This window comes from Aulostomus chinensis, chromosome 19, assembly GCF_037954235.1.
Source record: "Aulostomus chinensis isolate RoL2024-O1b breed Wild chromosome 19, RoL_Achi_v1.0, whole genome shotgun sequence".
Classification (NCBI taxonomy): Eukaryota; Metazoa; Chordata; class Actinopteri; order Syngnathiformes; family Aulostomidae; genus Aulostomus; species Aulostomus chinensis.
Genome location: NC_141338.1, coordinates 7,125,337 through 7,139,928, shown reverse-complemented (window position 1 = coordinate 7,139,928; position 14,592 = coordinate 7,125,337). Strand labels below are relative to the sequence as shown.

Sequence of the window (14,592 nt, the reverse complement as noted above, 5' to 3'; positions counted from 1 at the left end):
CCTTACATAGCACTTCCAGTTGAAAATAAAATTAAAAAAAAATACTTTGAAACAAGGCAGTTGCTAGGAAATGATATTGCTCACCAACAACAACAACCACATATTTAAAAGATTAAAAAAAAAAAAAAAAAGCTTTATTTTCAATTTAGGTTCTTGTCAGTAAGATCTTGTTTTTTTATGATGTGAGCAAATTAAGAAATACATATATATCATTTCTGAATCGTCTTTCATGCACTTACTGACAAATACAAAACAATGAAATGTCTTTTAGCTTTATATTAACCCTCATTCCTTGCGGGCTCTTATTTCGAGAGACAACATCATCGGACTTATCAGTTCCTCTCATGACGTGTCTGCTAAGTGGAAAAGGTGGACAAGGATGCTATGTAGTTTGTGGTTTTGTGTGTAACCTTTAATCAACAGGTTTTTTTTGTCTATCTTCAGACTCAGAGATAATAAGACAGGTCAAAACCTCTGCTTCGCACTTTATACCACATCTCAAATCAATCTGGAATCAATAATAACATCTATATCAATAAAACCTTATCAGTTCTCAGCCTTAATTTATGTGCACAACAACATGAACATTTGACCTGCTGAACCTCCTAGTTTCCCCTGACATATTATAGCTTAATCTTCATTTTTGAGGTGTTCTGATATTAAATAATCTTCATTCCACGGATCCCCAGATAAGTGATCAAACTGTGATGACATCATGCATCCCATCTGTAAATGTGCGTGGATTAATGCAAAGCCTCAGGTCACATCTGTCGCCTACGTAGCCCAACAAGACCTGAGAACTCACAGCCAAAATAAAGATAGATTTTTTTTTTGAAATATAGAGACTCGAACATCCAATATAAGATTGTGTTCAATGTTATTTTTTACTTTATCTTCCTATATTCTCCATAAGCTTGAGATTAAAAAAAAAACAAAAACAATTCTGTATAGGTCAGTATTGCTTCTGTTTCTACTTTCGTGGTATAAGGCTTCGTCTCACAGCTTCAGCCCTTCTAGAGTAGAACTGGATGCCATCAGCCAGGCTGAAAATAACCATATGCCCAGTGTCAACACTCAAGTGGGTAGAGAAGGTTTCCTTGACTCATACCTGAGCTGAGCACTGAACCGGCCTCATTATTACAAGTCATGTCTCTGAGATATGACTGTACTGAGGTGGGAGAGGGTGACCACTGGGGAAGTCTTGCATCCCTGTGGCACAGGAGGAAAAACAGCGTGAGAAGTTACTGTGTTGATTCAAGCTTTAGTGGGCTCATTCCCCCAGTTCAGATAAGCTTCTTGTAAAACCAGTAAAACACTAGCCAGTGTAGTCAAATGCCAGTGAGTTACACGCTGCAACTCTCATTAGTGTGTGAGGACGGCTTAAGCAAAGAAGCCCGCTTGAATGCCTCCTGTAATGCTTTGCCCTCATCACCCGGTTATGATTAAGCATAATAACAAAGGGTCATATCGTCCCGTCCCAGAAGGTGATGAGGAGGTGTTTCGACTCGGACCGGAGAGATATAAAAGCAAATGCTGCCCTGATTTCCATCTTCTATCGCATCAAGTTTTAAGCAAAGAAAGAAAACCTTTAGCTTTAAACTGGCTGAGATGGTTGCGATAGAAACCCTCAGTTCAGAACTCCTTTTATTCATGAGACACAACCTTACTCACCCTCCTGACGGGGCCTCCCTCCCCCAGGAGACAGACAGAGATGAATGACTCTAAAGTCAAAGGAGGGATGATGCTATAACAGATAAATCTGGCCAACTCTTGAAAGTTTCTTCCAAGCAAGGCAGCCGGGATTTTTATGTTACTGGTCCAAAGATCATCACATCAGGTTTGTATTACTTTGGACACTTGAAGGAAGGGAAAACACTGACGAGAAACCAGAGCGGTTACACTTGTGCCCACCTCGTACACTTTATAACCAAACAACATATTTCAAAGTTGATGAAAAGGAATGTTTTAGATGCTCTCCAAATGAACCCAAAGATATGAAAAAAAAAAGGAGATATGATATCAACAGATAATTCTGGCAAACTCCAGAAAGTTTCCAGGCTTGCAAAAGATTATAAAAATAAAAGAAAGAAACTTAAGCCATGACAGAACAAATTAGACATATTCGCATTTGTAGCAACTGGCAACCGCATGGTCTGAAAGAAAATATGTCCAAGCACTACCAAGTAAATGCCACAGAGTGAAGACAGCACTCATACAACCACCCAGTGACTCATCTCAGTCCTCAACTCTTTTCCTTGGAAATGTAATGACCTGGAAAACAGCAGGCAGGTTAAAAATAAAACTTTAATTATTCTGCTCCATTCACTTTTCTGAGGTAATAACTTTGACTGTGTTTTGTCCAGTTATCCTCATCTACTGACAGTGCAGTTATGCCAGACGCAAAACACAGTCACTATCCTTCTTTGTGTCTGAATAAATCCATCAGTGGAGCAACTAATCAAGCCTGGTGTCTTTGGACATATTCACTGACACTTTATAGAAGCTCAGATTTAGTAATATGCTAAAAACATCCACTGAAAACATGACATTTGCTCACATTTTGAATGCACTTCTGCCAAAAGAAGCCCAAAAGTACAAATTTTAATCCATTTTTCATTCTGTCAGACGCCACTGACTACCTGATTAAGTACCTGGCAATCCAGTGCCGAGGGAACATCTGTGCCTCGGGGCCCAAAAGGATTATCCGTCTTTCATTACATTAACTAACAGACTCATGGTCTGCTTTAAAAAAAAAAAACTAAAAAAAACCACTTCTTAATTAGAACCAAGGGCGTCAAAAATAACCTGCTTTACAGAGGGATAAAAATTTGCACCTTAAAGCTTTTGGTGGAAAAACTAGATGTCGGATAAGTAAAAAGTTTTTTTGTTTTTTTGTTTTTTTTACTAAACTGTGATTGATGTTTGCAAAATTCTAGGTTTGTTTCAAATCGCCAAAAGAAATGATTGCATTCAAAGGTAAAACCTTTTTTAAGAGGTAAAGTACGGATATGTAAATATGAGGCGAACTTGATATCCAATGGCTTAATTTCCTGAAACTCAAGAGCATTAATATCAGCCGTCACCAAAGAAAGAGCTTCATCATTCCACGTTGGAGATAATAATCACGCTTTATAGCACTGGCAGGCACGGGCAGGCGGAGGTATAACCCTGTCACCACAGGCGCCATTTATCTTGAACTGGGTGTAATGACGATTAAAGGCCACTAGATGGCGGGAGACAGAGCGTAAATGGGGGAGGAAGGAAGTACTCAGCAGTGAATTGTTTCCTGGCTGCTAAGATTGACTCCCAAGTAACTTTGATGTTGTGGGAATCACTAAAGTTTTGCCAAAGCAGGATCCCAGACACATCACATGATACAGAAAACATTCTGACAGCTTCCTATATCTGTTATCATTTGCAGGAAGGGTGCATCATTTCTGAGAAAAAAGAAACAACAGCTGGACTCTTTGTCTTCTATCAGCCAGAAACACTTTTTAATGTACTTTATTGGGAGCGATTATAAAGGGACTGTTGGATGGGTTAGATCAGATTTGGCAGAGCTACTGTACAGGGAGAGACATTTGAGTCTTTTGGATCTTATTGGATAGGATAATTTTCAACTCACACGACAGCATGCTTCACCACTGAATTCAATTATTGTTTTCATTATTCATTTACATCCAAGACTAATATGGAAAGGAAAAAATGGTATAAAATATTCAAAAATACATTTTAAAAAACATTATAATATATAAAAAAGAATGATTTCCAACAAGAGTTTTGGATACGATTGGAGACTGTAATGTTAAGTTTTGGATTTGAACATGAAAGTGTGGCATTCAGAAATGTATTTTACCTGCATTTATATATTTCTTAATTGCAGTGTTAATTATTTTTTCTTGATTTCAGATACAGTTTTGTTGACATAGAAAATTAGAGTTGGATTATCAAAAACAAAAGTTTTGAATTTTTGTCACATAAGTTTTAGACACTGAGACTAAATTTAGCTTGCAATTACACTTCTTTTTTAAAATTGCAGTTATTTCTCTACATTCCATTTTTGTTTGTTTGTTTGTGTGATATAGAAACCAAAGTAACTATCTGGCGTTATTCAAAAAACATGTCATTGCTAGACACGTCCTTCTTGATCTTCTCTCCCAGTTGTGTGTTACTATGGAAACGGTTAAATGACAGTCCCCTAGAAGAGAGCCAATGGACGGCGGTAGTAAGGTGTCTGGTTACTCCCAGTCAGCCCACGCTAGCTGGGCAGAGGGAGGGGTTATCCCGCTCTTCGGCAGTTATGGTAACTTGGCTGGCTTGAAGAGTGTAAATGCCGAGTACTAGTGGCTATCAAACACGACTTCTAAGCCGTTTCGGAAGAGAAGATTTGTGTGTTTTGTAGCCGAGGCAGCTCGGGGGGAGGGGGGGGGGACAACACTCACAGTGTAGCGGATCTTAATCGCTGAATGCGCCGCGGAAAGGTAAACCTGTTGCCTGCCTGCCTCGCCAACTAACTTACCCAAGATGTTGCTTTGTGGATGGGATGGCGTCTGGTCCCGCTTGTGTGCGCACTCATAGCCTCGCCGGAATACGAACATTAAACCTCCGAGTGCTTTTATAGCTCTTCTTTTTCGGTAAGTTTCTATGATTTATCCACTAAAAATGTGATGTTGCTAACTTGACTGTTGGCAGCTCCCCCCGGGGAAGACGAGGCTGACACACCGATGCCTCCTAGCTGAAAACAAAAAATGTTAGCTAGCGTGACTTTTATGCAAGTAAAGCGGCAATTTGGGACGTTTTAGATGAATTTTTGTGTCAAAGTCACAACAGTGCTGGTCACGCTAATGTCTGAAGACTTAGGTTTGGCTGTTTGACATGAAGGAAGCTCGAGTAACTAGCTAACCACTTCCAGCAACTTTATAGAACATTAACAGGTTTACACGGTGAAAATCCTCAAAATACCAGACATAATATGTCAAAACATGCTGAAGCTTTTATTGGGCTTGCCCCCCCCCCACCCCCCTCCATCCCCATAGTAAATTACTGAAAGCCAAAGGTCACCAGGAGTATTTCATGCAGAACTAAAGTGGAGTGAGTTTGTGCATGATGAACATCTTGAGTGGTTATGATGTACACAGCATCGTCATTATCATAGGAGAGGAAGAAATTAGCCAATGGGTGGGTTGGGTTCCTGTGGGTGTTGGGAGGAGGAGGTGGAGGAAGGTTTTTTTTTTTTTTTTTTTACAAAACCATGCTTTGCATGTCACGGTACTCCTAGCAACCCTGTGATTAACAGGAATGGAGCGGATGAGGTTAAGACCAAAATGAAAAGTACGGCCCAGCATCAGTCTAGTCAAGACTCTGCACTGTGAAAATAAGTCCCCAACATCCAGGGTTGGTTATTGGTGAGAGGTCTGTAACTAGTGCGACCATCATTAGTTCTGGGTCATGTTTCTGCGTGATCATTTGGAAAAGTCAGGTGTTGAAATAGTAAGTGGGTTATGATTAATGAAAGCCAACCACTGGGATTTCCCTTTATTTAGGTGAGTCACTACTGTTCTCCCATTCCCACTACTGTTTTCTTTGTTTAGTGCTGACTTTAGTAAGACAGCTCAACTTGTGTCACACATTATGCAGTCAGGAGAAACACACCAAGCATTTTAAAGTTCTTCATTTTTGCATGATTTCAGTTTAAAAGCATGCGGTCCATATGTTATGGTTTGCCACAAGCATTTTGAAAAAGCACCAAGCCTTGACATCATCGTTCATCTTTAAAAGACATTCCGTTCCTATTCATTGTGTGTGTTTTGAATTTGATGCTTGTACGTGCAGCCTGCATAATACAATATGATTCTGGGAAAAGAGGTTCAGTTTTGTTGATTGATTTTCCTGGCATGAATGACCTCAGAAAGATTTTCACCTCAACATTTGTGCAGAGAGTACCTTTTCTCATTGCCTTCTATGCCAAATGTGTTTGCCAGCTGAGACCACAAATCTAATGTTTGGCGGATATGAACACATTTCTTCTTATATCTTATGTAAGGAGTTGTGTTTTTGAAAATAGGATTGGAATCTGGTGTGTTCTTATGGGTTTGACAGTGCAGATGGCCAGCAATAGATTTGGGATAAGAAAATGTTGAAAATATATCCTTGATATTCTTTCCTGGCAATTGTAGAGGAATGAACCATGAAATCATGCAGCAGAAATTATCCGTACCTTTTTCTGGTATGGGTTACACAGCTGAGTGTTTTTTTTTTTTTCTTCTCCATGGATTGTTTTCAGATCCCTTCGTGGGTAGTAGTTGTGTCACAGACAGGAAAGTGGGAGGAAAGGAAAAGCTTCACCTAAGTGCAGAGTAAAGAACACTATCACGTTTCTAGGATTAGGTCCTTTAAAGTCCTTGTGACTCTGGCCAAGATTTTCAAATATTTGAAAGCAGCAGAGTAAGCCTCATGTAGGTTCCTCTTTGTTGCTGTAGTGTTTCAATGTGTCTTAAAACAAACAAACAAAAAAGGGTAGTATCTGAACATCTGGTTCAGTGAATATTTTTTAAATGAGTTTTTGGTTAAATTCCTGAAATATGCCTGCTGAAATAAGTTCTGTGATTTGAACGTTTTGTCCGATGGCAGAAAATATGCCTGCAAGTACCAAAGTCGTGAGTTTCGAAAACTTTTATGTATTTTAAAAGTGGCGGTCGGCAAGAAGTGACTAAACGAGAGTGCAGAGTTTGTTGCGGACATTAAACGGCATCACCTGGAAAACAGAAGCAAGTGTGAAGCTAGTTGTGGGGAAGCTGAAGTCATGCATCCGCTGTGTAGTTGGTTTACAGCGTAATGTTAGCTTTGTGCGAGTGGTTGTTGCATTTATGCCTCAAAAGTCACAAAAGTGGTGTTCATCTATCAAGATTATTTGTCTGAATAAGACGTAAGCACCTGGAACTCACTGAAGATGAGGAAGTACATCAGCAGGGAATAGTAGGGTTTTGAAACAGTGACACTGTCTCTGTTTCTAAGGCGATTAAGCAAGGGCTACATTGTTGTGCGATGAGAAAATGAAATTAAACCTAGATAGGTGCTTCATTGGTCACTATGTCAGACCCTATTCTGCCAAAGGGTTTCTGTTGCCCGATGTACGTATTAACTAGTTTTTTGCATATCAAAAAAACACCTCTGGCAGTCATAGTTCTTCTTCTTTTCTTTTTTTCTCAAAATTTTGGCATTTCCAGTCCGCTTTACTCTTGGGATACTTCAAAATGACCATAAAGACAGGGGATGGAAACCCAGCCGCTGTGCCTGCTCCAATTCAGAACCATGATCATTAACTCAAGATTGTCTTTTTGGTGTTTCAGACTGTAGTCTCATAAACTTTTGTTTTCCTCCTGCTAACATCTAAAATACAATGTAAAAATCCCACTGGATTTTGGTCAAGGTAACCCATTGCGGTGTTAACTTGGCCTAGAAAAATACGTCATCATTCTGGCACTCTATACATGGGAATACCTGGGAATAACCCTCCCAATTGTGTGAAAGAGAGAAAGAAAATGAGGCATTGAAGTGGTGAAGGCTGTCTGCTCTCACTATTTTGGGCCGCTGCCTCCAAAGCCCCCTTCAATAATGAGCAGGACTGCAGTCCAATGAGAGTGGAGCTGGCCTGCTCAGTCGCCTCAGTGTGGACAAAAAACATTCCACTGTAGGTCTCTGTTGAAATAACAAGGGTCACAAAACAATCAGCCTTCACAGCACCCGCTCTCACCATTCTCATGGGTAATGAGCAAGATGGGTAGTAACCCACTTGCCTCATACTTCACACCTCCCATGGTCCAGAATGGTTAACTTGCATTCCTGCATAAACATGTAGGTCTGTGACATGCTTACTCATTAGCTCTCTTCTCTGCACTTAATAGAAGGAAAGTTCTGTCACTTATTCCTCGCTGAAATGAAAGTCTAGCACTAATGAGGCTCTTGTTTATGCCAAGAGTTTATGAATAAGCAGTGTGCTTAGGAAAATCTCATAATGTTAGACATAACAAACCAGACACTTTGCTGCTTTTATAAGTGCTGAGCCAAACCGTTTTTAGCTTAAGTGGTTATCTCTTGTTAAATTTTAACTTCTGTGAATAAATGAAGAATGCATTAAAAACATTACCAGATGGGGTCATGGGTAATACCAACCCCCAAGTTTTGCAGAAAGCAAAACTGCAAATATAGCGACACCACAGGACATGGTAATATGCTGCCTGACACATCAGGTTTGGGTATCTTTGTTGTTAACCTCATTCGTGTCTCTACAAAAAAATTTACCTAGGGAATCACTGTGATATAGGCTGTTTTTTTCCCACGGAAGGACAGATTTAATATAAATGATGAATCTGATCAAATCTAGTGTTATGTAGTCTGGAACACAATGAAACCAGGAGTGAGGGTTAATTTTACTTGCTTTGAAATGACACCTCATTTCTCGTCCCAAAGCTTTGATTATATTCAAACCTGTGTAAAAGCAAGAAAGTACAAATATACTTTCTCGTGCTATGTATAGTTTTGGTTTGCCCAACTCCATGCAAAATGTTCAAAACAACAAAGAAGCTGTCAGTGCACCTATGTAGTTTTTGTTCAGTCAAGTAAACATTGTTTTGTTGGTTAAAAATTCAGTTTGTCATTCGGTATCACAACTGTCAGAATATTTTTAGGGCTGTAATCAACCAAAGAAATTCTTGGTCAAATGAAGTCCCCAAATTTGGACTAAAAATTGACTAATTTTATATATGAAAAATATACTGTGTCAACTATCAGCAGAAAACCTGTTGAGGAATATTTAGACAATTGTTTTTATCACGTTATAATAATTGACCGACGCTATCATTTGTCCTGCGCGCAGAGCGAGACTGAACGGAGGAGCTCAGCATCGCGGCTGAGACACAGATAGACTTTTAACTTAAAACTTTACTCTTAAACACAAAAGGCAAGTCCATTGTAAGAATTTTTACAACTAAAACAAAAACAATTATTAGACTAAAACATTGAAATATCAATTCTGATATGTTCATGTACTCAAAACTGACGGTGCAACCTAAGGTGGACAAGTTAGCTTACCGTTTCTGGGTGATACGCCGTCGTGTTTGTAGTGGAGCTGTGATATGAAAACTGTTGTTTGCAAACTTTGCATTCGACTTTTTTTCCATTATCTATTTTCATGAAATGCTGCCACACTGCAGATGTCTTTGACATGGTGGACGAGGACTGACTTTAAATGAAAGTGTCAAAATTAAATAGACATTCATCAAACCACCAGACGTTGGCCTTCTAGTACTCTTCAGTCTGTGTCTCTAGCGGGTCGGGCTAGTCCAAAATAGCAAAAACAAGGGGGGTGTTCAAAGATAGATTGTAATCTGTGAAACAGGGGTGCTTTGAAAACACCCCCATTAGCACTTGGTACTTTCCTCCTGATGAAATTAACGTGACAAAAAATCGACCAATCAGAATTTTGGTCAAACCAGAATGTATTGACTAATAAATCGGCCAGTCGACTGGGAGATTACAGCCGTAAATATTTTTCTGGCAAAGATCAAGAAAAACACAGAGGAAGGGACTAAAAGGCTAGCTTGACCTGTATGTTTACTTTCTAGCACTTTAATATATTATTATCATATATGAATATAGAGCATTTCTGATGCAACATGTGCAGTCACATGGAATGTTTCAAGGATTTAAGATTTCCTGGGAAATAGGTGAAGTTGGGCAGTAAAACACTAATAATTGGTGAATTTGAACGTTTCAGCCGATAGAAGTTGTAAAATACTGGACGCTGGCACATTCGGATATGACAACGTGAGAACTGGCGGAGTGCCACTCTGCGGTGACGTGATTTAAAGTAAAACACATGATTTTGACTGGATGACGGGGGAAACTGGGAAACATGTTTTAACATGAGATGAAAAGACTTCTTGTATTGTGACATCCCTCGTGCCTGGGCTAGATGTCATTACTGGGACCTTCAATCTGGACCCGCAGTTTTTGAGTACGTGTAATAGTCAGTTGTGAAAGACCAGTATGACACTTAGTGACTAGCGCAAGGTAAGGTGTTTCTTCCTGGAAAAGTTGTTTGACCTGACAAGCTACCTCTTAACGCTGTCTAGCAGTCCTAAATACAGTGACAGCCTAGAGGAGAATATCTGTGTCTTTGGAACACTGCAACCATATTTATGCACATTTTTTGCTTCAGCAACGTGATTATGTAACTGTTACAAGTTGATTTGATGTGGAGTTGAACTTCTCTATAATCTAGAAATGGATTTGGACTACACAAAAATGTTTTGCAAGTGTTATAAAAACAGGCTTCATCAGCAGTTTTTTCATTTCTGTTACGATTGTGCCGACAACCCGAGTATACCTGCATTTACAAGACAGCGTGATGTCAGTGACAACTGAAGTACTTCCATTGTGGAATAATTCACTAAATTCCATATTCAGGCAATTCTGAGGCGCTTCCTCAGGAGGTGGAGCTGGTTACCAGTTGACACTTCTACACTGGTTGATGCCACCGGTGTAGAAATGGGTGACTTCTCTGGTTATACAGGTGTGTTTATTAACTCCGTTTGTTGTCGATTGACTGTTTGAAAAAAGATGGAGAATGACTTTCAAAACAAAGTGTGGCAGTTGGGTTGTGGGGAGCCTCATTTAGGCCCCCAGACAGAGCCGCATATGTGAGGGAAAATATATAAGGAGCGGGCGCTTAAATGAGAACCTGGACCACCTTTAAAGGTTGATCCACCTTAAGTGAGCCGGGGTCAAAGTTGTTGCTGGCTTCAGGGCTGACCCCTGCTCCCCTACATTTACATGCAGTTGCTGAGACAGCCTTGTTGTCTCGGTAGTCCGAGTGTGTTTGTCTCTCAACAAATTGACAAGCAGACCTGTTGCTACACATTAAGTTGCTGTGACATTCAGCATATTTTGTATGCATCTGAAATACCTGAGAAAAACAAGTGCAATTTCAGAATTTTGGCATGAAGACAATTTGCTACCTTTTTCTCAGAAGATCTGGGAAAAAACTAATTTACTGGCTCACCAGACTGACTTAAATAGCTGAACCACTGCTTTAGTCACTACAGCAGGTGTCTGTTGGGCAAATGCCCGGAGTTGCATTGCGAAATCTTGAAAGTTGCTTTTCAGAAGTGATTTGCCCATGTCTGCGTCACGCTGCTTGCTGTGAAAATTCTTTGTGGAAGGCTGAGTCTGCAGGGTGCACCTGCCTGCCTGCCTGCATGCCTGTGTCTAGGAGCCCATTACTGACTTTGGTTGAGCGCAGTTTTCAGATAGGTTTTTATTGATGGAAGTTAATCCATACTCCATCTTCTCCGGCACATGATGGGCTGCTGTGAGTCCTTTGCATTGCCCAGCTGGCACATTTTCATGTGTGCATAATATTGGTTTGTTTAGTTTGATTTCCTTGTACATTTTCCTTTTTTGTATACAGAAATATCATCACATCCACACACTTCAGCATTTTTATACCTCAGTGATATCTGTTTGTATTAATTTATCTCCTTTTAATTTTTTGTTGATAATTTTGATAGTCACTCTGAACCCTATATGCCGCCAAGTTATACCGACCTGTATTTTCACAGCACATACTACACAATGGCTCCAAAAAGCTTTGAATCTTCAAAGCTTGTGTCTGTATTTTATTCATCATTTAATTTTCATCTGTTCATTAGATTGTTGTGAAATAAAGTCCAGAACACTCACCGTGTTTGCAGATGTTTCATCCTGGCACTGCAGTATTGCGAAATGATGATGATAATGCTGATGGTGTGTCAAGTCAGACCCGTTTTTGTCAATTTAAAAACAAGACTGTACCTGGCAGGACATTTAAATTTTGAGTTTCTGGATGGTTCTCCACCTTGAGAACTTTATGCACCATAAGTGCTAACAGTTATTGTTTACCTAGATGTAGTATTTCCTAACCAGGGCTTCTCGTTTTGCTTTCATTTGCATCATGAAATGTTCAGCTCTGAAATCATTGTGGGTCATATGTATAAGAAGTAGTGATATACTGAGTAAATGCTTTGCACTTTGGTCTTTTTCTTTCTCAGAAGCAAGGGAGGGGACCACATTGTTACAATTAACTTTCATTAACTGAAAGAACACAGTGAAAGTGCTGCTACCACACCCTGAAGCATATTTCTTATCATTTATTTGCCTCTAAACAGTACCATCATTTATAAAATGATGAGTATTTTATTTAGGAAAACACTCAAATCTAGGGATTGAGATCATAAATTAATGAGGAAAGCATTTACTAAGGTAATAAATCAAGTGAGAATTAGGGGCATGTATAGACTTCCATATAATCAGATGCCTTTTTTGTTGCCCCCTGCCAGCCTTCAGAAATGATTACACATACTTCCACAGCCATATTTTGTTGCCCTTGGTTTGAATGTATTTATTTTGCAAGGTTTGAGTTTTTCCTCTGGTTTGTTTGTTTGTTTGTTTGTTTGTTTTACTCAGAGAAAAGTTCAAATGACATAAAATGCATTTCTAAAAACCACATGAGAACAGTGACTTTGTTTATTGGGCTGCTGTGGTAATAAGACAGTACATAAAGCCCTGTCTTCTCTTCTGGAGTAGCTTGTATTTCTACTGGGTTTTTGTTTTGTTTTGTTTTTTTGGTACATCTTCTACAGGACAAGCTGTTTCGTGTTTGTTGGCTATTCCACATCCCATCTTGTAAGAGCGCCTTGGCTACACGAGCTGGTAGTTGGGTCAAATCCTGTTCTTACCAAAAATTAACCACACGAGTGTTGGTTTGATCAGCTCCTTGACAAGGTGATAAGCTGTCCACCAAATGCTGTATTTATTGATGTTGAACTGCTCCTCTCAAGGACATATAAACTTCCTTGCTTGTACTGCCCTAGTTATAATTTTATGATGTCATTTGTTCAGGAAGCACAAGTTGTTCTTCCTTATGTGTCCAAAGCAGTTTTAAAGTTGCATAAAAAGCAATTATTTTACATTTCAAATTTCATGTAAGTTCGATGCAGCTGTTTTCCAGTAAAATTGTGGGCCCAAAGTGACAAACTGCCTCTTTAGCAGAGCAGGGTGTGTGTCTGTCTGATTCTACTTGTGCGTATCATGTGCTTGTGCTACCTCCTCAGCTGAAGAGTATAAGATAACGTGAATCACAGACAGTATTTAATACATTGATTCTTGAGAATATTGCAGTCATATGGCAACCTGGGCTTCTTTGTCTTCTGTCTGGATGGTCAAGATGATAACAATTCTCTATTACACAAATTAAAATTAACCCACAAAAACAATGAGTATTTTGATATGCTGTTGAGATATTGGTGATGTTGCCATTTACAGGGCTGGGACTGGCACACATTAGATGATATTTGCAGAAGCAGTGCATTTTTCTGTAGCCATTCCTTTTATATGGTAAAGGTCAAGAAAAGCCTGCTCTCTTGGCACTAAATTATGGTGTAGAGCTTATTTTGGAACGTGAGTGTGTGTGTATTTCCGATTCTATGTTGTAAAGCACTTATCATGTGGTCCCGCTTCTTTGCTTGCACAGGGAAGATGCATGTGTCTCTGGCAGAAGCCTTGGAGGTACGGGGAGGTCCACTCCAGGAGGAGGAGGTCTGGGCAGTGCTCAGCCAGAGTGCAGAGAGCCTCCAAGAACTCTTTCACAAAGGTAAGAATGTGTGGAATCAGGTCTGAAAAGATGTTTCTGGAACATTATTGCATACACACACATAGAAATCACAGTTCCCTGTTTATTTAATTACATGCTTTATTGTATTTGTGTATATTCTCAGTCATCCAGGTCATCGTAATTCTAAGAAATAATCAATTTAGGCAACTGGACTCACCTCTTGTAAGTGACCTTCACTTACAAGAGGTGAGTCCAGTTGCCTGAATTGATTATTTCTGAGAAGTACATACTTTATTATTTGCATATCCCTTCTATGTAAATGTGTTCCCAGAGGCCAATCATATTAGTTTCAGCATTTGTTGCATACGAGTTAGACACCATTCTCTAAATCGACTGGAGCTTTTGGTACACAGTGGTAGGAAATTTTCTGAGAAGTGTCTGTGACTGTTATTGAAGACCGAGAGTTGAGACAGAGCTTTTTTTGTTAAACGACAGTTGACAGGGATTTCCCTTTCGTTTTCTACTTAGACACAGTGCCGAGGCCAAATGAAGAGGGGAAGAAATGTGATTTGTGTTCTCTTTTACATTTTCCTATGCAGGGATCAGCTCACACAAACAGCCAAGAGGTTGAACCACGTGAAATGAAACTTAAAGTATGAATTCCAAAAAAACAACATTTTAGTTGTAAAGTAAAAGCAAATTCTCAAATTTCGAGAAAAGAAAAATATGGTGCGGCTCTTGCAAAACGTAGATTATTTTGAGTAGTGTCATGTGAAAAAAGAGCAAAGTAAAGACAATAAGAGACTTTAAATATTGGCTTGATATATTTTCAGTCGAGTGTCCAGCCCTAGTGCATGTTAAATATGCATTTGCTGAAATCAGTACTTCACTTTATAAAGTCTCGACTAACCCAGCTGGGAGGAGGGTTGAAAGAGGCGCCA

General features: G+C 39.4%; 1 protein-coding gene across 3 annotated transcripts in view; it reads left to right on the top strand.

Moving 5' to 3' along the window:
- Nucleotides 1-4,215: 4,215 nt before the first annotated feature.
- Nucleotides 4,216-14,592, top strand: part of ptpn13 (protein tyrosine phosphatase non-receptor type 13) — a 46,824-nt gene continuing 36,447 nt past the window's right edge. For 2 of the 3 annotated variants that reach the window (XM_086188491.1, XM_086188490.1), the window contains exons 1-2: nucleotides 4,216-4,634; nucleotides 13,571-13,690. In XM_086188491.1, coding sequence (XP_086044617.1) covers nucleotides 13,576-13,690 — 115 coding nt within the window. In that variant the 5' untranslated portion in view covers nucleotides 4,216-4,634; nucleotides 13,571-13,575. The remainder of the gene's footprint in view (nucleotides 4,635-13,570; nucleotides 13,691-14,592) is intronic. The other variant, XM_086188492.1, reaches the window with a different exon arrangement.